The 21420-nt window shown below is 42.4% G+C and overlaps 1 protein-coding gene across 1 annotated transcript; it reads left to right on the forward strand.

The window, feature by feature from the left end:
• The first annotated feature begins 416 nt into the window (after positions 1 to 416).
• LOC121550442 (phosphoglycerate kinase) lies at positions 417 to 20337 on the forward strand. The gene is made up of 11 exons (XM_041862703.2): positions 417 to 574; positions 9894 to 9944; positions 10075 to 10230; positions 10437 to 10581; positions 15997 to 16100; positions 16439 to 16558; positions 17799 to 17913; positions 18184 to 18363; positions 18688 to 18865; positions 19205 to 19303; positions 19557 to 20337. The coding sequence occupies exons 1-11, from the start codon at positions 510 to 512 to the stop codon at positions 19595 to 19597; spliced, it is 1254 nt and encodes a 417-aa protein (XP_041718637.1). The 5' UTR covers positions 417 to 509; the 3' UTR covers positions 19598 to 20337.
• Positions 20338 to 21420: the final 1083 nt, after the last annotated feature.

The raw sequence follows: 21420 nt of genomic DNA on the forward strand, positions 1-21420 counted from the left end.
CTAGGTGAAAAATCTGTCGATGTGCCCTTGAGCAAGGCGCTTAACCTTAATTGCTCCTGTAAGTCGCTCTGGATAAGAGCGTCTGCTAAATGACTAATTATTATTATTCCCCTGGCTGTTTGCAATGTTTGTATACTCCGTTGTATACTCTTTGTTTTTCTGTATTGTATATTTTGAATTGCTTTACAATTATTTGTATTGTATTTTATTTTTAAATAATAACAATAGTCTTCGAGCAAAACGTTACGTGACTTGCGTCACACGCCGTTTCCCGTTAAATTGAGCTTTCAATGGAGGGCATGGCTCATATGACTGGCACTGGCATAACCCAATGGCAGTGCTGATGCAGCAGTTCCGTACTAGCTTTTGACCAATACACCGTCGATGGGCGTGTAACGTCCCGCCCACCCGAAGTGCTTCCTCGCTGCGCGAAAGTCATTTTATTCGGGAACTACCCATCAGCAGAGCGAGGTAAAGACAGAAAAGCAGGTGCAAGTAAACTATCCAAAATGTCGCTGTCAAATAAACTCACCCTGGACAAGGTGGACGTGAAGGGAAAGCGCGTGATCATGAGGTGAGTTCCATTTATAAAGCTTAAAATTGAGCCATCGGAAAGGGTATTATTGGTGCCTTCACGACAACTTGGAACTTGGAAAAAAACGAGGTCAAATCAGTGATCTTCAGATCGGAAAGTCGGAGTTCTAGAAAGATGCCCGAGTTTCCGACATGGAATTCCGGGTTGGATGACCGTTCAAAACGATTTCCCTAGTCGGAGGTCATTTTTTTTCCGATGTTCTAGTAAGTTAACGCACTGAAGTCAGAGATTTCCAAGTTCCCAGTTGTTTTGAACGCGGCATTAGACATCGCTAGCAACCATCTTTGGCACTGTGATTTGTAACAGAGAGACGCTTGATACTTTGTAGCGTTGGAAACATTCACGATACGTTATCGAAGAGCTACATTGAACTTCATTGCAGTTACAAAGTATCAATTTGGGTAGCTATTAAAAATATCGCCTAGTCAGACCGTTATTAGTGTTCTTTCGTGGTGATACGGATCCTCACTAGTTACCACAGCCACAAAGTCAGAAATACCGCTTATTTCTACAATTTATTTTCTGAAAATCAGATTTTAAATCTAACCTTAACCACACTGTTAACTTTCTGCCTAACCCTAACCTTAAATGAACAACAAAAAGCTAATTTTTGTTTTCATGAATTCTTACGATATAGCCAATTTTGACTTTGTGGCTGTGATAACTAGTGAAAACCGGTGATACATTTGCAGTCTGCATGTAGGCTACATGTGACAGATCAGCTAGCTTGCCACTAGCTAGCTATAATGAACAAAAATATAAACGCAACAATTTCAAAGATTTTACTGAGTAATCAGTCAATTAAAATAAATTAATTAGGCCCTAATCTATGGATTTCACATGACTGGGAATACAGATATGCATCTGTTGGTCACAGATACCTTTAAAAAAAGGGTAGGCTGTTGATTATGGCCTGTGGAAGGTTGTCCCACTCCTCTTCAATGGCTGTGCAAAGTTGCTGGATATTGGCGGGAACTGAAACACGCTGTCTTACACGTCGTTCCAGAGCATCCCAAACATGCCATGGAAAAACTGGGACATTTTCAGCTTCCAGGAATTGTGTACAGATCCTTTCGACATGGGGCCGTGCATTATCATGCCGAAACATGAGGTGATGGCGGCAGATGAATGGCACGACAATGGACCTCAGGATCTTGTCACGGTACCTCTATGCATTCAAATTTCCATCGATAAAATACAATTGTGTTCATTGTCCGTAGCTTATGCCTGCCCATACCATAACCACACCGCCACCATGGGGCAATCTGTTCACAACATTGACGTCAGCAAACAGCTCGCCCACACCACGCCATACACGTGGTCTGCAGTTGTGATGCTGGTTAGGCGTACTGCCAAATTCTGTAAAATGACATTGGAGGTGGTTTATGGTAGAGAAATTAACATTAAATTATCTGGTGGGGTGGACATTCCTGCAGTCAGCACGGCAATTGCACACTCCCTCAACTTGAGACATCTGTGGCATTGTGTTATGACAACTGCACATTTTAGTGGCCTTTTATTGTCCCCAGCACAAAGTGCACCTGTGTAATGATCATTCTGTTTAATCAGCTTCTTGATATGCCACACCTGTCAGGTGGCTGGATTATCTGTGCAAAGGAGAAATGCTCACTAACAGGGATGTAAACAAATTTGTGCACAAAATTGGAGAGAAGCTTTTTGTGAGTATGGAACATGTCTGGGATCTTTTATTTTAGTTCATGAAAGATGGGACCAACACTTTACATGTTGCGTTTTATATTTTTGTTCAGTGTAGTTAGCTGGCTAACATTATAGGTTTACAGAGTCACGTCTAACAATACAAATAATTGTTTTCTATTTCCGGGGTAATATTTGTGTCAACTCTGGAAAATTGTGTTCTGTGGGTGTCACTGAGTAGGCTGTTACCCTATTTCATGGGGTGCACAGTCCATAGTTAAGGCTGTACAGTGCAATTCGAATATTCAATACGCACAATAGGCTGACCAGGAAGGTGATTTCCCACAGTCAAAGTCCTTCAATAAGAGCTAAGACAACATTTGTGTGAACTCTTGAGGTTTGTTTTTCTGTGGGTGTCTCTGAATATGCTGATACCTCATTTCATGGGTGCACAATCCATATAAGGCTGTTTTTTTTATTTTTTATTTCACCTTTATTTAACCAGGTAAGCCAGTTGAGAACAAGTTCTCATTTACAACTGCGACCTGGTCAAGATAAAGCAAAGCAGTGCGATTAAAAACAACACAGAGTTACATATGGGGTAAAAAACATAAAGTCAAAAATACAACAGAAAATATATATATACAGTGTGTGCAAATGTAGCAAGTTATGGAGGTAAGGCAATAAATAGGCTATAGTGCAAAATAATTACAATAGTATTAACACTGGAATGCTAGATGTGCAAGAGATTATGTGCAAATAGAGATACTGGGGTGCAAAAGAGCAAAATAAATAACAATATAGGGATGAGGTAGTTGGGTGGGCTAATTTCAGATGGGCTGTGTACAGGTGCAGTGATCGATAAGGTGCTCTGACAACTGATGCTTAAAGTTAGTGAGGGAGATAAGAGTCTCCAGCTTCAGAGATTTTTGCAATTCGTTCCAGTCATTGGCAGCAGAGAACTGGAAGGAATGGCGGCCAAAGGAGGTGTTGGCTTTGGGAATGACCAGTGAGATATACCTGCTGGAGCGCAGACTACGGGTGGGTGCTGCTATGGTGACCAATGAGCTAAGATAAGGCGGGGATTTGCCTAGCAGTGATTTATAGATGGCCTGGAGCCAGTGGGTTTGACGACGAACATGTAGTGAGGACCAGCCAACAAGAGCGTACAGGTCACAGTGGTGGGTAGTGTATGGGGCTTTGGAGACAAAACGGATGGCACTGTGATAGACTACATCCAATTTGCTGAGTAGAGTGTTGGAGGCTATTTTGTAAATGACATCGCCGAAGTCAAGGATCGGTAGGATAGTCAGTTTTACGAGGGCATGTTTGGCAGCAGTAGTGAAGGAGGCTTTGTTGCGAAATAGGAAGCCGATTCTAGATTTAACTTTTGATTGGAGATTCTTTATGTGAGTCTGGAAGGAGAGTTTACAGTCTAACCAGACACCTAGGTATTTGTAGTTGTCCACATACTCTAGGTCAGACCCGTCAAGAGTGGTGATTCTAGTCGGGTGGGCGGGTGCCAGCAGCGTTCGATTGAAAAGCATGCATTTAGTTTTACTAGTGTTTAAGAGCAGTTGGAGGCTACTGAAGGAGTGTTGTATGGCATTGAAGCTCGTTTGGAGGTTTGTTAACACAGTGTCCAATGAAGGGCCAGATGTATACAAAATGGTGTCGTCTGCGTAGAGGTGGATCTGAGAGTCACCAGCAGCAAGAGCGACATCATTGATATACACGGAGAAAAGTGTCTGCCCAAGAATTGAACCCTGTGGCACCCCCATAGAGACTGCCATAGGTCCAGACAACAGGCTGTACAGTGCATGTAAGTATACCCCCAATTCAATTATGCAGTCAAATACATCCACGGTGGGATTTCAAGTTTTTTTTGTTTATTTATAATTTATAAACGAATTACATGTGACAGATCAGATGGCTTGCCACTCTAGCTAGTTAGTTAGCTGACTAACATTATAGATTTACAGAGTCATGTCTAACAATGCAAATGATTGTTTTTAATCTATTTTTGGGTTAATGATTTCTATTGACTGTAAATACTTTTTATGCATGCTTATGGTGTTATCGCACAGTTTCTAAACCCAGAGGCGCAACATTGCAAGACTTCCGGAAACACTTGCGAAACAGACCAGGCTGGGGTTTGAGAAGTCAATGAGAGAAGTGAAAAATTCTTCCTCGAAATCTAAAGGCACAACCTAGATTCGAGCCAATGTCTTAAGTAGTTGGACATGTTATTACTCCAACCTTGTGAAAGTGACAAACTGGTACATTTTCGTCAAAAACAACTTAATATCAAAGGAGTGCCTTTGATTTGATGGCCTGCACATTCGCAGTTCGGCGCGAGACGACCGTTAGACCCGATGACGTGTTTTTGCGCATGCGCTTAGCTAGCCAACAACGCCATGACATCGCCTACATGTGTGATCTGGGATTTCTATTGGAGAAGCAGTTTTAGACTCTCTTCCTAATGTACTGTCTTTGGTTATAGTTCATTTTTCACACGTTGATTATAATTTTTTACTCTGTTGCTATGGTCACTGGCGGCTGTAATCCTCCATGTGTGGAATTCGTGGTTCGCCTTCAAAATGAAAGTTATTCATTGAAAGTGATGCAAACGGATACAAATAGTGAAATCATTACATATTTGGACTTGCTAATGCTAAACAATGTTGGAATGTTACATAATTTTGTAAAAACCAAAAAAACAATTAGTTTGACAATAAACTGAAATCCCACTGGATGTATTAGACTGCATAATTGAATTGGGGGCATACTTATATGCACTGTGCAGCCTTACCTATGGATTGTGCACCCAAGAAACGGGGTATCAGCCTACTCGGTGACACCCACAGAACACAATTCTCAAGAGTTTACACAAATATTAGCTTCTTAGCTCTTATTGCAGGACTTTGACTGTGGAAAATCATAGGTAAGGCTATATAGTGCATAGAAGTATGCCCCAATGCAATTATGCAGTCTAATAAATCCAGTGGAATTTAGTTTTCTGTTTGTCAAACTAATTATTGTGTTTGACTTTAAATTATGTAACAACATTCCAACCCTGTTTAGCATTATCTAGTCCAAATATGGCATGATTCCATTATTTGTATCCGTTTCTATCACTTTCAATGAGGGACCTTTTATTTTGAAGGTGAACCGCAAATTTCACTATTGTGGCTAATTGTTATTATGGCTTGCTTCACATAGGTAGGGACAAAATCAAATCACATTTTATTTGTCACAAGCGCCGAATACAACTGGTGTAGACTTTACCCTGAAATGCTTACTTAGGAGCCCTTTCCCCAACAATGCAGAGTGAAAATTTGCACAAAAAAAGCAAAGGGTAACACAATAAAATAACAATAACAAGGCTATATACAAGGACTATCGGTACAGAGTCAATCTGCTGGGGGTACGAGGTGATTAAGGTAACATGTACATGTAGGCAGGGGTAAAGGTAACTAGGCAATCAGAATGGATAATAAACAGAGTAGCAGCAGTGTGTGAAAGTGTGTGGCGTCAATATGCGTGTGTGTGTGTGAGCATATGTAGTGTCTGTGTTGGAGTGTCAGTGTGGGTAGAGTCCAGTGAGTGTGCATAGAGCCAGTGCAAGAGAGTCAGTACAAAAAGGAGAAGGATAGGCTAAAACGACCAAGAGCCAACAGTTAGGCAGGCGGCTACTAAATATTCTTAATTAAGTTGTTGTTATTTGTAACTGTAGGATGCACTGCAGCCTCAGTTAGCCTAGCTAGCTAACATTAGCTAGCTTAACTAGTTTCTCCCGGTTGAATGCAGTCCAAGACAGGTATTACGTAATCATATTTGATGATAAATAACCTAGCTAAGGCAGCTATTAGTCTACTATAGTGCGAGTCGGCTTGGTTGGTTGCTGTCTCCCCTCCCTGCTCCCATGTCATTCACTCACAGTACGGCCTCTCCCCCGCCTGCTAGAACGGCACCCCTCTCCCTCCTCTCGTGCTTTATCAGCTCCGGTTAATAAAGTAGCTTAAATGACTTTTCTGCTGCTCCCCTCACTCTGATCGGACCGGTTCTGGATCTGACCAGGTCTATACGGAATGGGTCTAGTTGTCCTCGGGTCCGTTTGGAACGGGTCTCTATATTTAAAAAAATATATTTATGCATATCGGTTCCGGTTGGGAAAGCCCCAGGTCCGTTTCGTAAAGACCTCTAGTGTGGACCATGATAGGTATTTAGTGATGTGGACACTGAGGAACTTGAAGCTCTCGGCCCGGTCCACTATAGCCCCGTCGACGTGAATGGGGGTGTGCTCAGTCCTCCGTTTCCTGTGGTCCACGATCAGCTCCTTCCTCTTGCTGACGTTGAAGGAGAGATTGTTGTACTGGCACCATACTGCTAGGTCTCTGACCTCCTTCCTGTAGGCTGTCTCATCGTCGTCGGTGATCAGGCCTACCACTGTTGTGTCGTTGGCAAACTTAATGATGGTGTTGGAGTCGTGCACGGCCACCCAGTCGTGGGTGAACAGGGAGTACAGGAGGGGACTAAGCATGCGCCCCTGTGTTGAGGGTTAGCGTGGCGGATGTGTTGTTGCCTACCCTCACCACCTGGTGGTGGCCCGTCAGGTGGCGTTATAAGGTAGGTAATGTTAAGCACAGCACAGAGAATTTTCAACCAACCTTAGTCCTACGTTAGCTTTGGGAAACCCTGCACAAGATGACTGAGGGGGCGCTATGTTGAAGACACCGTACCTCCATCTTGGCACTCCCCCACCATTGAAAAATATATTTAGGAAGCTATAGAAATGCATTCATGTCTACATCTTTTGTTTGTTTTTTGCCAAGTTTGTTCTATTATAGACACCTTTTAATGCATACTTTTAAATTATATTATGTGAACTTAAAATATAAAAACATTTTCTTTAAAGTATAATTTCTGTTGAGATTACTAATGTTACTTTCCGCTCTACAACAGAAACACACTTAAATACAATTGTTTTTATATATTGTTTTTATAATAAAATGTCCTTTTTTAAAATGTTTAATTGAAATACTGTGGAATTCCATTCATTCCTATGGAGGACTGCTCCTACTGAGGAGTGCAAATATGGCCGACCGGTGTCGTCAAAGCCTCTCGATGGCCAATGCATAGCATCATCAATCCAGGGTTTATATACATCATTGGTGTCCACCCCAAAGTCGAAGGTGCGTACACATTGTTGGATTACTTCTTGGAGCAAATGTATTTAATTTAACAATTCAAACGAACCCCCTGCAACTAGACATGGAAGTTTAGAAGACGTGTTGTCTTCCAAGTTGGGAATTGAGGAAGTATCGCCAAGTAAAGGTTGGTTGAAGAATTCTGTGCTACACTTAACATTACCTACCTAATAACACGTATCAGCTAGCTGGAACAGTAATAATGACTAGGTTACATTTTTTAATAGCTATATTTTGGGTACTTGAACAGGTGATGCATGCCACCACTCGTGACAGAACACAGGTAGTTGTCTATCGAGTCTCACGTTTTCCCTATTCAAACCAATTTACATGCCATAGGAGTGATGCAGAATGTATGCAAGAATCCCTAAAAATCCCAAAAATGTTAATTGCAATAATTTTAAAGTTTTATTTTGCATTAAGATATCAGATTCAAAGTCAAGAAACTACAAAGCTCTAAGCTGAGGATGCACTCTCTACTGTATTCATATTCAATTAACTAGTTGAATATCTTAACATCATCCTATCCGTTTTCGCTGATGACATTTGCTCAGATATTGTTGTCATGTGTGGCTCCCAAGGGTGCTTCAGTACACTGAAAAACGACACCCACTTTTAAATGTCATAGGGCCATCCTGGAGTCCCCAGCTCCATGTACCCATGATGACTGCAGGAGATACATTAGGCCTTTTCCTTACTAAAGGTCAAATCCACACTCCTACTACACAGCTGATTCAAATAACCAACTCATAATCAAGCTGTGTAGTGCTAGGACAAAAACCAAAACGTGGACCCAGGAGGGGCCCCAGGACCGAGTTTGGGAAACCCTGGAGTAGACAAACTATACTATAACAATGAAAATATCTCATCACATTCCATCCTGGGCTTGCCATAACATGCATATTTGTCTATGAACATCCTACTTCTATGACGCGGCATTGCATACCCATATGGCATTCTATGACGAGGCATTTATCCCATATGTAACTCTGTTGTTTTTATCGCACTGCTTTTCTTGGCCAGGTCGCAGTTGTAAATGAGAACTTGTTCTCAACTGGCTTACCTGGTTAAATAAAGTTGAAATAAAACAAAAATACTAGGCTTACTTGTGCAGAATGGGACAAACTGTAACTGACTGTCAGGATCTCAGGGGCTGCTATGGAGACTTCGCTGTGGTAGAGAGAATACTCTTAGTGCCAAGCCTGTCAAGCAGCCAGTGTGTTGGCCTTATTCTGCGTATATGCATCTCCTTGCTCCACCTCCAGTCTTTTATCCCTCTTATAAAACACCTGCCTTTATCGGCCCTGTAGTGTAAGGTGCCTTGGGTTACACAAATTGTAGCCTATTACAAGGGCATCACTAGTGCGGCTGTGAATAATTGTGTTCCCATTTACCCATTGAAGGGAGCATTTCTGTGTAGTGGGCATTGCTAACAAAGGCATTCCATAGCAGTATCATTCTTCCCCAATGCTGACTGTAGGGTTCTAGTACAATATAGTACAGTTATGGCACCACTGCCTGATCCTGCATGCGCCTCAGTGCATCAAGTGGGCCTGAGGAGAAACTGAGAGGGGGGGTGGAGTTACGTAATCGGCCGGAGAATGAGGGATACAGCATGTTCTCATGTCAGTGCGTGTGTCATACAGGAAAGTTTGTCACTGTTGCATCATTTCCTTTCAATACTAACCCCAGTGTCATGGACACATTTTATTAGGGTTGCAAGACACTGGTAATTTACCAAAGTTACCGGAATCTTCAGTAATTCTGTTAATTAACAGAAAATCTATGGCAATCTATCATAACTTTGGTAATTTATTCTTGAATAGCTTTTAAAAAGTGTTAATATATAGTATTCCTTTATTATACAGTATATGTCTATTTTCCATGAGTTTCTAGTAGATAGACCATATGGTTTGAGGGAAAATGGCCTAATTTAATGAACAATGGCATTATTTTCAATTAACTCTGCAACTTCCAACTATTGACTTTTTTTCACAACTGCCACCAGTTTGACAACAAATACATATTGACATAGTAAAATAAATGTTAGTAAAATAAATAAAGGATATTTCATGCTGAAACCTTCATATTAAACACCAATGGTATTCAATAAGCTGATTTATATTTAGGATAATGTTTTACAGCTTTGTCATTCTATTTTTTCAGTTTAATTATTATTTTATTATTTCATATTTTACATGTGATAAGGCCACACAGAGGGCCAGAGGTAATTGCAGACACCCAAAAGGGCCACTAGATGTCTTGTGATAGGTTACATAAAATCCTTGAAAGATGCCAAAATTCTGGTAGTTTACTGGTAAACTTAAGTTTCCAATAATATACCCTTCCTTTTCAACCCTACATTTTTATAACGCTCAAAACACTTTATTATTACTGTGCCCAAAACGGAATGTTTTCAATGTCTTTTGCAGGGTTGATTTCAATGTGCCAATGAAGGACCATAACATAACGAACAACCAGAGGTAATAATGAGCTTGTTTTCATTTTATCATCTTCTATTAGTAATACACATGATTAGACCAAATGCTACTAATTCATTCTATAGGAGCCCGATTCCAGCCTTTGCTCATACTGTGTACCTGTGTATTCCAGGATCAAGGCTGCTGTCCCCACCATCAAGCACTGTCTTGACCATGGGGCCAAGGCTGTGGTGCTGATGAGCCACTTGGGTCGTCCTGATGGGAACCCCATGCCCGACAAATTCTCCCTGAAGCCTGTGGCCGCTGAGCTCAAGAGCCTGCTGGGCAAGTGAGTGAGACCTCCTGGCATAGCTGGTTATTACCATGATGCGAGTGAAATATAACTATTGTATGTGTGTTACTGTGCCATTGACTGAGTGAAGCATTGGTATGATCTCTATTGACACACTTGGGTTCTCTCAACTGACAATGTTTCAGTGAGTATCTGAATAAAGTACTCAATCGTGCACGTGTTTCCTTTGCACCCATTCTCAGGGACGTGCACTTCCTGAAAGACTGCGTAGGTCCCGACGTAGAGAAGGCCTGTGCCAACCCCGCCATCGGTTCAGTCATCCTCCTGGAGAACCTGAGGTTCCACGTTGCAGAGGAGGGCAAGGGCAAGGACGCCTCTGGAAACAAGGTGGGTGCATCGCCATGTCAATGACTGCAGTAGCCATTCCCAGAGACCCTTTCTATTTACATAAAATGAGGGCTCCTACCCTGCAGAGGCCCAAGCTGCAACTGTCACTGTCCTGTTGGCGTCAGCAGAGCTGCTAAGGGCAACGCAGAGAATAAAATAAAGCCAAGCTGCAAAAGAATGAGGCACCAGTCAGACATCTGACCTAAAAAGCAGGAATTGTCATTTGGAGACCAGGGTACAGAAAATGGCATCTCATCTGTTTGAGGAGTACAGCCACAAATTACTGCATCACTGAGTACATCCATACTAAAACTGTTAGCAGCTCTTTAGAATGTTGCACCCCTGAGAGTATTATGTAAATTCTTAGGTTTATAGGATGAGTTTTCTGTAGTGTCTATGCCTGTGCCTGCCTGTATCAATGGCCAGGATGCTACTTCTACTTCTCCCCCTACTCCATCTCCTCTCATTCACCCGAGGTGACCTTTTCACCTGCTGACATTTGAGTGAAGGGTAGTGGGTTGTCCCGGGTCTAGCGTGTTACTTTTCTTGTCTTGTAAGCCCTGGCTGGTATGCAGCCCTTAGAGGGGGGAGGAGATTGGGAAGGGGGGTAGTTGTCGACCTTTCACAAGATTCCTCAATGGCTGGGTGGTGGTAGGCGACAGAGTTGGTAAGTCTAGATGTTATCCCTAACCACTGATTCGGGGTCAAATATTTTTCATTCACCTAATGGTTAAGGTTAGGATTGGGGGATAGTGTAATCCGATCCCAGGTCTGTGGTTAAGGGTAAGTTCTATGATGACCTGGTTGAATTGTGCTAGTGCCAACGCCTGGCATTTGGATGGGACACCATAGATCAGCCATGACCTTTCTGTGAAAGAGTCAAGAACTTTGCCTGTTAAAGTGCAGTAGGAACCTGATATAAAGTACTTAACTTACAGTGGGGGGAAAAAAGTATTTAGTCAGCCACCAATTGTGCAAGTTCTCCCACTTAAAAAGATGAGGCCTGTAATTTCATACATCATAGGTACACGTCAACTATGACATACAAAATGAGAATTTTTTTCTCCAGAAAATCACATTGTAGGATTTTTTATGAATTTATTTGCAAATTATGGTGGAAAATAAGTATTTGGTCAATAACAAAAGTTTCTCAATACTTTGTTATATACCCTTTGTTGGCAATGACACAGGTCAAACGTTTTCTGTAAGTCTTCACAAAGTTTTCACACACTGTTGCTGGTATTTTGGCCCATTCCTCCATGCAGATCTCCTCTAGAGCAGTGATGTTTTGGGGCTGTCGCTGGGCAACACGGACTTTCAACTCCCTCCAAAGATTTTCTATGGGGTTGAGATCTGGAGACTGGCTAGGCCACTCCAGGACCTTGAATGCATCTTACGAAGCCACTCCTTCGTTGCCCGGGCGGTGTGTTTGGGGTCAATGTCATGCTGAAAGACCCAGCCACGTTTCATCTTCAATGCCCTTGCTGATGGAAGGAGGTTTTCACTCAAAATCTCACGATACATGGCCCCATTCATTCTTTCCTTTACACGGATCAGTCGTCCTGGTCCCTTTGCAGAAAAACAGCCCCAAAGCATGATGTTTCCACCCCCATGCTTCACAGTAGGTATGGTGTTCTTTGGATGCAACTCAGCATTCTTTGTCCTCCAAACACGACGAGTTGAGTTTTTACCAAAAAGTTATATTTTGGTTTCATCTGACCATATTACATTCTCCCAATCCTCTTCTGGATCATCCAAATGCACTCTAGCAAACTTCAGACAGGCCTGGACATGTACTGGCTTAAGCAGGGGGACACAGGATTTGAGTCCCTGGCGGCGTAGTGTGTTACTGATGGTAGGCTTTGTTACTTTGGTCCCAGCTCTCTGCAGGTCATTCACTAGGTCCCCCCGTGTGGTTCTGGGATTTTTGCTCACCGTTCTTGTGATCATTTTGACCCCACAGGGTGAGATCTTGCATGGAGCCCCAGATCGAGGGAGATTATCAGTGGTCTTTTATGTCTTCCATTTCCTAATAATTGCTCCCACAGTTGATTTCTTCAAACCAAGCTGCTTACCTATTGCAGATTCAGTCTTCCCAGCCTGGTGCAGGTCTACAATTTTGTTTCTGGTGTCCTTTGACAGCTCTTTTGTCTTGGCCATAGTGGAGTTTGGAGTGTGACTGTTTGAGGTTGTGGACAGGTGTCTTTTATACTGATAACAAGTTCAAACAGGTGCCATTAATACAGGTAACAAGTGGAGGACAGAGGAGCCTCTTAAAGAAGAAGTTACAGGTCTGTGAGAGCCAGAAATCTTGCTTGTTTGTAGGTGACCAAATACTTATTTTCCACCATAATTTGCAAATAAATTCATAAAAAATCCTACAATGTGATTTTCCGGAATTCTTTTCCTCAATTTGTCTGTCATAGTTGACGTGTACCTATGATGAAAATTACAGGCCTCTCTCATCTTTTTAAGTGGGAGAACTTGCACAATTGGTGGCTGACTAAATACTTTTTTCCCCCACTGTATATTCACATACAGTACCCTCATCATGCAGTCACCTCCCCTGGCATCACTGCAGTATATTCACCATGTGCTCTTGTAGATACACTGTCTAGAATTGGCTGTTCAAAGAAAACCGAACCATGGTTTACAGTCTCTTCTGGCCCATAGACTACTTTCAGGGTGAGGGAGCCTCTAACATTCATATTAGGTTGTAAAATACAGAACTTCCCTTTTGAGTTTATGTTCAGTAGTCCTGAGCGATTTAGTGCTTTTGAGGTCGGTGTCAGTTCGATTATTACAAAAATAATAACGGTTTTCAGTTTCAATTATTATTTTTGACATTAAATGCACTATGCATTGTGGATTGAATGATGTCACACAGAATAAAACAATTAATACAAGTAAAAAAATAATAATAATAATGGTAATGACTTCCCATTACTGCTTATCACTTATGAACCATCATTTATTCACATTACTTTACTTTTTAATAAAATATTTGTTATATTTGATGACAAGTCATCTCATATCTATAGAGCTGCTACCTATGCTCGGACAAAATCACTATTTTAGTAGTTCTTCAAAGTACTGCTGAATACCAACTATCATTCACTTAGATAATGTATTTTCAGGTAGAGATACCTCACGAAGCAACTGCTCTCTATCCCTCCCGATCGCGCATTCTCTCTTTCAATCGCCGTGCCTGCTCCACACCATTTCTATTATAGCTCAATGCTCCACACAGACCGGACAAGTAGGCAGTAGGATTATGGTAGTTGATTACCTTTTTTTTTCCCTTTTCGCTACACTATGTAGAATATTGGCCTGTTGGAAATGACAACTCCCTACTACATGTACAGTTCAGGCTGGATCTGATTTATCTCTACAGAAACTGCTCATTGAGCTCACAGAAGAAGGAAAAAAACGAACAAAATGGAATTCAAGTAATTGAACCGACATTGGTCACTTAGTTGTTTAAAAAAAATATATATGGTTAATCGCTCAGCGCTAATGTTCAGTAATGCTCAAAGTGGAGCCCAGCGTTTTCTACCATTTGTGTAAACCACCTTTATTTGGTACCTTTTATTCCGTGGCGTGTGTGTTGAGCCTCTAAATTGTCTTGCATAACTACTTTTCTATATGTCACACTCAGTGTTCTGCCACACTGGTGGAGTTAATGCAGGCACAGCTTTACCTGGTGGCCTAGAGGTGTAGTGCATAGGAGAATTCAGAGCGCTCACACATTTGCACCAAAATGACCGTAGACATTCATGGATGGATGATGGATCCCCTCACTGTTCCATGGCTGCAGGGGGAAGGCAAAGAAGTACTGCCAGAAGATCAAAGGGAGCTCCTCCTAAACATCCTGAAGAAACCACCAGGTGTCCAAAGATGTGAGATGAATAAAGGGTCAAAGGAGCTATGGAAAGCTCTAAATAACATGATGGATGTGGCACTAGATGTGCACCACAAGGCCTGGCAAACAGAACCGGATGCATTGGCCAGGAGTGGTACTCTACAGTGTATCGTCAGCATGGAGAATGGACACTTACTCATCCAGTCCCCTGGGGAAGAAGGGGCTGGGTTTGGGCAAGAAGGCCAAGGTTCTGTCAGCAAGCCAGATAATGGGGAACATGAGCTAAAGGCTCAGCTAACTGCCGAAGCTGAGAAAAGGAAGAAGGCTGAAGAAAGCCTGCTGAAACAAGAAGTCGCTCTCCAGAAAGAGCAACAGCGAGCCGCCAAGCTGGAGAAGTATTGGAGCGGAACTTTGCAGGAGCTGCAAACTTTGAAATGGGTAACTAGAAGAAAATGTGCTCCACATGATGAAGCTGAAGAGTTGAAGAGGAGGCTAAAGATTTTTCAAGATCTCCTCAGCAAAACTGAAGAGGAGAAAAAGTGTCTTCGAGAAGAGATTGAAGACCTCAATGAAGAATGCACAGTCCAGAGAGAGTGCATTGAGAACCTGAAGTGGGAGAATGGTGAGCTACAAGCCAAGGTGGGAGAACTGGTACAGGTACCCAAGAGTCAAGATGAACAAACCCAGACTGGTGAGTCTTATACTGTTCCTCAAGATGTAAGCTGCCAAACCAGCACATTAATAGATGGTCACAGCCAGACGGACACCCAAGCATATTTGATCTCTGTGATTAATCAGACTGACGGTCTTGGTAAATCTCACAAGAATGAAGAATCTCAGACCTGCCCATCACATGTTGATGTTAACCATGATGCCTGTGAGTGTGACCCCAGTGCACTGCAGAAGGCCCAGTGCACTCAAGAAGAAGAGTGGTGGTGGGATGCTGAGTGGGAGATGGATGATGAGTGCTATGCGCTGAACTACCAGGAACCCACAAACTCGGTGAGTGAATCCATTTCATATGGGGACGATTTATGAGAAACATTCAGAACCAGAGAGGAAGAAGGATGTATGACTAACAACCATGGAAGCGAGTCTCACCTCCCAAACACTAAGGTTGCAGCTGCCAGCACCCAATTCGCCACAACAAAGATGGCCGCTCAAATGATTGGACCACGTTTGGACCATTTCTGTAACTCACCTTTTGATTTAAGAAATACACCAGCTTTTGGCTGGTTTTGAATCGTGCCTTGTGTGTTGAGCCTCTGAATTGTCTCATCACCAAGTGTTCTGACACATGTATAATAAACCCTTAATACAGTTACTCAACATAGATAGATGATATGGGCCATATTGTTGAATGTGGAAAATGGCTAATATCTTCCCATGAAGGATGACTAGTATTCATCGACGTCATCAATATGAATAAATTAGGCCTCAGTTTGCTGCACAATAGACCATACAGCTCTGTGTGCTAGGTGTGTAAACAGTTCCTGCTAGTAGTAACCTGATCCCTCTGCAGCATGAACAAGAGTATATTATTTCTCTTCTAGACTAAAGCCACCCAGGAGCAGATTGATTCCTTCAGAGCCTCTCTGTCCAAACTGGGAGACGTCTACGTGAACGATGCTTTCGGCACAGCACACAGAGCCCACAGGTAGGGGTCACCACATATTTCTGTGAAGGAGTTAAGCATAAACTCTGATATTTTGGTATCAGTTAGCTGTTTTAATGAGAAATAGAAGCCATCACTCATTGCCACTCCCTTTCTCCTATACTTTCATTTAAAAAATACTTTGTCCCTTCCTGTCATCTCCCTGTCTCTTTCTCTTCCTCTCCTTTTCAAATCAAATTGTATTTGTCACATGCTTCATCAACCACAGGTGTAGACTAACAGTGAAATACTTCCTTACGGGTCCTTTTCCAAAAATGCAGAGATAAAAAATAAAAAAAAGATTTAAAAAAGTGAAATAGTGACTTCCTTCCCTCCCCCAGCTCCATGGTTGGAGTGAACCTGTCCCAGAAGGCCGCAGGCTTTCTAATGAAGAAAGAGCTTGACTACTTTGCCATGGCTCTGGAGAAACCAGCCAGGCCTTTCCTGGCCATCCTCGGAGGGTAAGTAACTGGTCAAGTTTAACTGCTTTAGTTTAACATGTCACTGATTATGGACGGGCAGGGATAGCTGATCTGTGATGAGTTAAGAATTAAGTACCCAGAGGACTGTATCTGCTTCTATGGTATCACTCTACTGGGGACTGGCTCTTCAACTGGTTGACCCGGTTAAAATAGACTTCATCTGGTCTTATTATAGGCACAATGAAAGCCATGCAGCATTACTTAATATTTATCTCACTCTGTCGCTCTCTTTCAATCTCTTTCTATTCTCTCTGCCACTTATTCACTCACTCAATCTCTCGTTCTCTGTTGATACATCAGCCTTGGGCTGTTGTAGTATCATTCTCAAGTGCAGGTCTCTTTTAAATACACAGAAGGCAGTCCAGGAATAGAGACCTTAAGCGTGTTATGTAATACCTCAATCTGTGTGACAGTGCATTTTTTTTCCTACTACTGAGCACAGTGGAGGCTGCTGAGGGACGACGGCTCATAATAATGGCTGGAATGGAGCGAATGGAATGACGTCAAACTGTGTGTTTGATGTACTTGATACTATTCTACTCATTCCGCTCCAGCCATTACCATGAGCCCGTCCTCCCCAATTAAGGTGCCACCAACCTCCTGTGACTGAGCACTTTACAGCCTAGCACAGTGGGGAAAACTAAAGAACATGCATGAACACACAGCTAATTACCGTTGCTCACATATCGAAATTGGCCACATGTCGGAGCCCATTTCAGCTGGGCATTGTGCAACCGCCATATCCAATCAGTGTCTCTGAGTGCAGCCAATCGGGTTCTGTCACTGCCACAGTTGTGTATTTTCACAAAAACATTACCCAGTTCAGCTTTTTGGACCCCTGCCAGTGACAAAGTACATTGATATGAATTGGCTAATGATACGCCCCTCAACAATGGATGAAAGACAGTAGGATTTAGCGCTAAATTTGACAAAAGAAACAAAAGTGTCAACTATAACAAACACTGTACAGCAAAAAAATTGTCTGTCCCAATATGACCATCTTCCTCAACTAGAAACCTTTCCATATGTTTTACCATGTATGTTTATAACTACACGTACACTGAATTATGACTGCATTATAACTCATCCTGAGTTTTATAATGGATTATAGATATGGGCTTCATATCATTGGGCTATCAATGGGTTATCAATGTTTTACTATGTTTAACAGTTTTCATATGTTTTCATAGAGTTTTTCTCTGTCGGTTGTTGTGTGCAGAGCCAAGGTCAAAGACAAGATTCAGCTGATCAACAACATGTTGGACCAGGTCAATGAGATGATCATTGGTGGTGGCATGGCCTTCACCTTCCTCAAGGTCCTCAACAACATGGAGGTGAGGACAGAGAGAGGGAGGAAGATTATACTTTCTGTTTGAGGGAGACGTTGGAGGGGAGAAGGCAGTAGGGAGGGTGGGAGAGATGATACCCCTTTTTTGGCAAATTGTATTTAAATCATAATTTTAACCTCAATATTTGATTGCATATAACTCAGAACTCACTTGTGCCTCTGCACAATCTAGTTACATTTGTTTAATGTTAGACTATGGTGTATATCGCGGTTATAGTTGACATCTTACAATGAGTGATCCTTTCCTCCCTGGCAGATCGGCACCTCCCTGTACGATGATGAGGGTGCCAAGATAGTCAAGGAGCTGATGGCCAAGGCTGAGAAGAACAAGGTCAAGATCAACCTCCCCATCGACTTCATCACTGCCGAGAAGTTTGACGAGCATGCCCAGACTGGCACCGCAACTGTGGCTGCTGGCATCCCCGCAGGCTGGATGGTGAGGAGAGCAACCTGGGTCATGTTCATTAGGGCACGCAACATAAAATGTTTAAAAACAGTTGTAACAGAAAACAAAAATAAGCGTTTCTTATTGGACAAATCCAGGGTAGTCCCTCCCTGATTTGTTTTTTCCCCCTCTGTTTGATGCCTAATAAACATAACACTGATTGGGTTTTTTAGTCTTCTTGAGGGGTTTTTATGGGAATCTTTCTGATAGTTCTTGTGCTAGCTAGAAATTTGATATACTGTATCACTGAGAGTGAAATAAATAACAACACACAAAACTGTGGTTGAGCTCTGTGTCTCCCTCTGTTCTCCCCAGGGTCTGGACTGTGGACCAGAGAGCAACAAGTGCTTCGCTGAGGCTGTAGGCAGAGCCAAGCAGATCGTGTGGAACGGCCCCGTGGGTGTGTTTGAGTTTGAGAACTTCGCCAAAGGAACCAAGAGCCTGATGGACAAAGTGGTGGAGGTCACCAAGTCAGGCTGCGTCACAATCATCGGTAAAACCCTCGACCACTGTGTTTATATACAATGACCAAAACACATGTATTTCACCCTGCACCTAAGCCCAACCTTTTCAAATAAATACACATATGATTGAGATCATTCATTGAACAAAGCCTGCTGCTGCGTATTATGTTAAGGAATTTAATGAAGTTTATACTTGCACTGCCATTTTGATTGGAAGCTTTGGTTCATCCACTCTTGATATCATTCTCACCACCAGATGGCGCCAAACACCTTTTCTTCCTCACATCTATAGTAGTGAATGATCACTATCACAGTGAAGGATCTCTATGATTCTAATGTTACCCACCTGTTGTCTTGGTGATGCCCAGGTGGAGGCGATACCGCTACCTGCTGCGCCAAATGGGGCACAGAAGACAAGGTCAGCCATGTCAGCACAGGAGGCGGAGCCAGCCTGGAGCTTCTGGAGGGTGAGGGATCACAGTCTAATCCTGACCGGTATCATCCTGACCTTTTGACCTATGTCCAGTTCAAAATCTGTTTCAGTTCTGCAAGGTGGCATGATGTAGTGTCTAAGGGGATGCAGGCTAGAAAGAACAATTACATGTTGGTACTGCTACCAATAGTTACAGCATACATGGATATGATGACTTAAGAACTAATGCTGAATAGTTTTTTTCCAAAGCAGTGACCATATTGCATGTCGTTCCTTTCTGCCCACAGGTAAAGTGTTGCCCGGTGTGGATGCCCTCAGCAGCGCCTAAGCCCCATCACCGAGGCGAGGGGGAAGTGAAGACAAACTCACCCGCCAGCGTTTGGACCCCCAGCCCCCAAGGGAAAGCTCTCCCTAAGTGTTCCACCCTGCATTAGCGCCTCCTCTACCACCATCCAGTGACCCAGACGTCAAATCACCTGCTCTCTAGTTTACTACTGTACAGACGGCTGGCACAAACGGCAATGAGCTCTCTCTCCCTCACTCCTGCCCCACATCCACATCACTAAGGAATTGGAGGTGTTCGTAGCTGAAGCCAACCTCACTCCCTCATATGCACTTATGTATCACTGTTCCTTCCTGCTGTGTTTCTCTAAGAGACAAGGGCCAGAGACCAGTCAGCTGCAGCTACAGCCATTTTCACCATACAGGAATTTGGGAATGTGTCATCTTGTGTTAAAGAGCGCCTGCGTGTGCGTACATGTGTGTTTGCGTCACTCTTGTATAGGCAGCCAGCCAGCCCTGGGAGTATTACAACCCTTCTAGCGTAAAACGTGTGTTGTAACTATCTAGACCTTTATATTTGTCCTCAGCCTCCACACAAATGTTGGCTCTGTGTCACAGTTGCCCCCCTTGTCTCAACCATGTTCTCCCCCCTGTTATGTCATCCATCCTATGACCCTGTGGCCTGTAAGATAGTCGTTCCCCAGTGGGGGTTTCAGAGGGGTCGAGCTACTGTAAGTCATGTGACCTGAGAAGATGCTCACAGAATAAAACACTTGGTGTAAAATATATGTTTGATAATTTATTTGTATGTCATTCTCATTGCTAATTATAAGTGTGTATGCTGAACACAATGCTACATGTACTATGCTTATGCTGAATTGTGAATACTATGCTGAATACCATGGCACTACTACACAGGGTTGGGGAGTAACTGATTTCATGTAATCAGTTACATGTAATCTGACTTACAAAAAAACTAACCATAATCAGTTACCAGCTAAAATATTGTAATCAGATTACAGATACTTTTGAAAAACTAGACCATTACTTCTTGGATTTGTTTTAAATTCAGATTTATTTTTATTACACCTTTTCTGTTTTCTAGTTCTGAGCGATTAGTGCTTTTTGAGGTTGTTTTTGGTTCGATTATTTAAAAATTATCACAGTTTTTGGTTTCAATAATTTTTTTCCAACATTAAATGCACTATGCGTTATGTAGGTTGAATGCTGTAACACAGAATAAAACAAAAGTCCCTTGATTGTAGTGACTGCCCATTACTGCTAATCACTTATTATAAACTGGGTGGTTCGAGCCCTGATTGGCTGACAGCCGTGGTATATCAGACCGTATACAACGGGTATGACAAAACATTTATTTGTACTGCTCTAATTACATTGGTAACCAGTTTATAATAGCAATAAGGCACCTCAGGGGTTTGTGGTATATGGCCAATATACCACGGCTAAGGGCTGTATCCAGGCACTCTGCGTTGCGCCTAAAAACAGCTCTTAGACTTGGTATATTGGCCATATACCACCCCCCAGGCCTTATTGCTTAATTAACCATTTATTCACTTTACTAAAATATTTCAGTTGTGTGTATTACGTTTGTTTAGACTTTTTCATTCCAAGTTATCTCTATAGCACTGCTGCCTATCCTGACAAAATCACTTTTGTATTTCTTCAAAGTAAATAAGGCATACTTTTATGACTGCTGAATACCAACTATCAATCACTTAAATCATGTATTTTCAGGTATAGATACCTTGCGAAGCTGCTCTCTATTACCCAAGATATTTATAACTAACCAAAGATAGCCCACAGCCTGTCATTTCCAATGGGAGAAAATGTATCATAGTGGGCAGAACA

The sequence above is a fragment of the Coregonus clupeaformis genome, chromosome 35, assembly GCF_020615455.1.
Source record: "Coregonus clupeaformis isolate EN_2021a chromosome 35, ASM2061545v1, whole genome shotgun sequence".
NCBI classification, from domain to species: domain Eukaryota; kingdom Metazoa; phylum Chordata; class Actinopteri; order Salmoniformes; family Salmonidae; genus Coregonus; species Coregonus clupeaformis.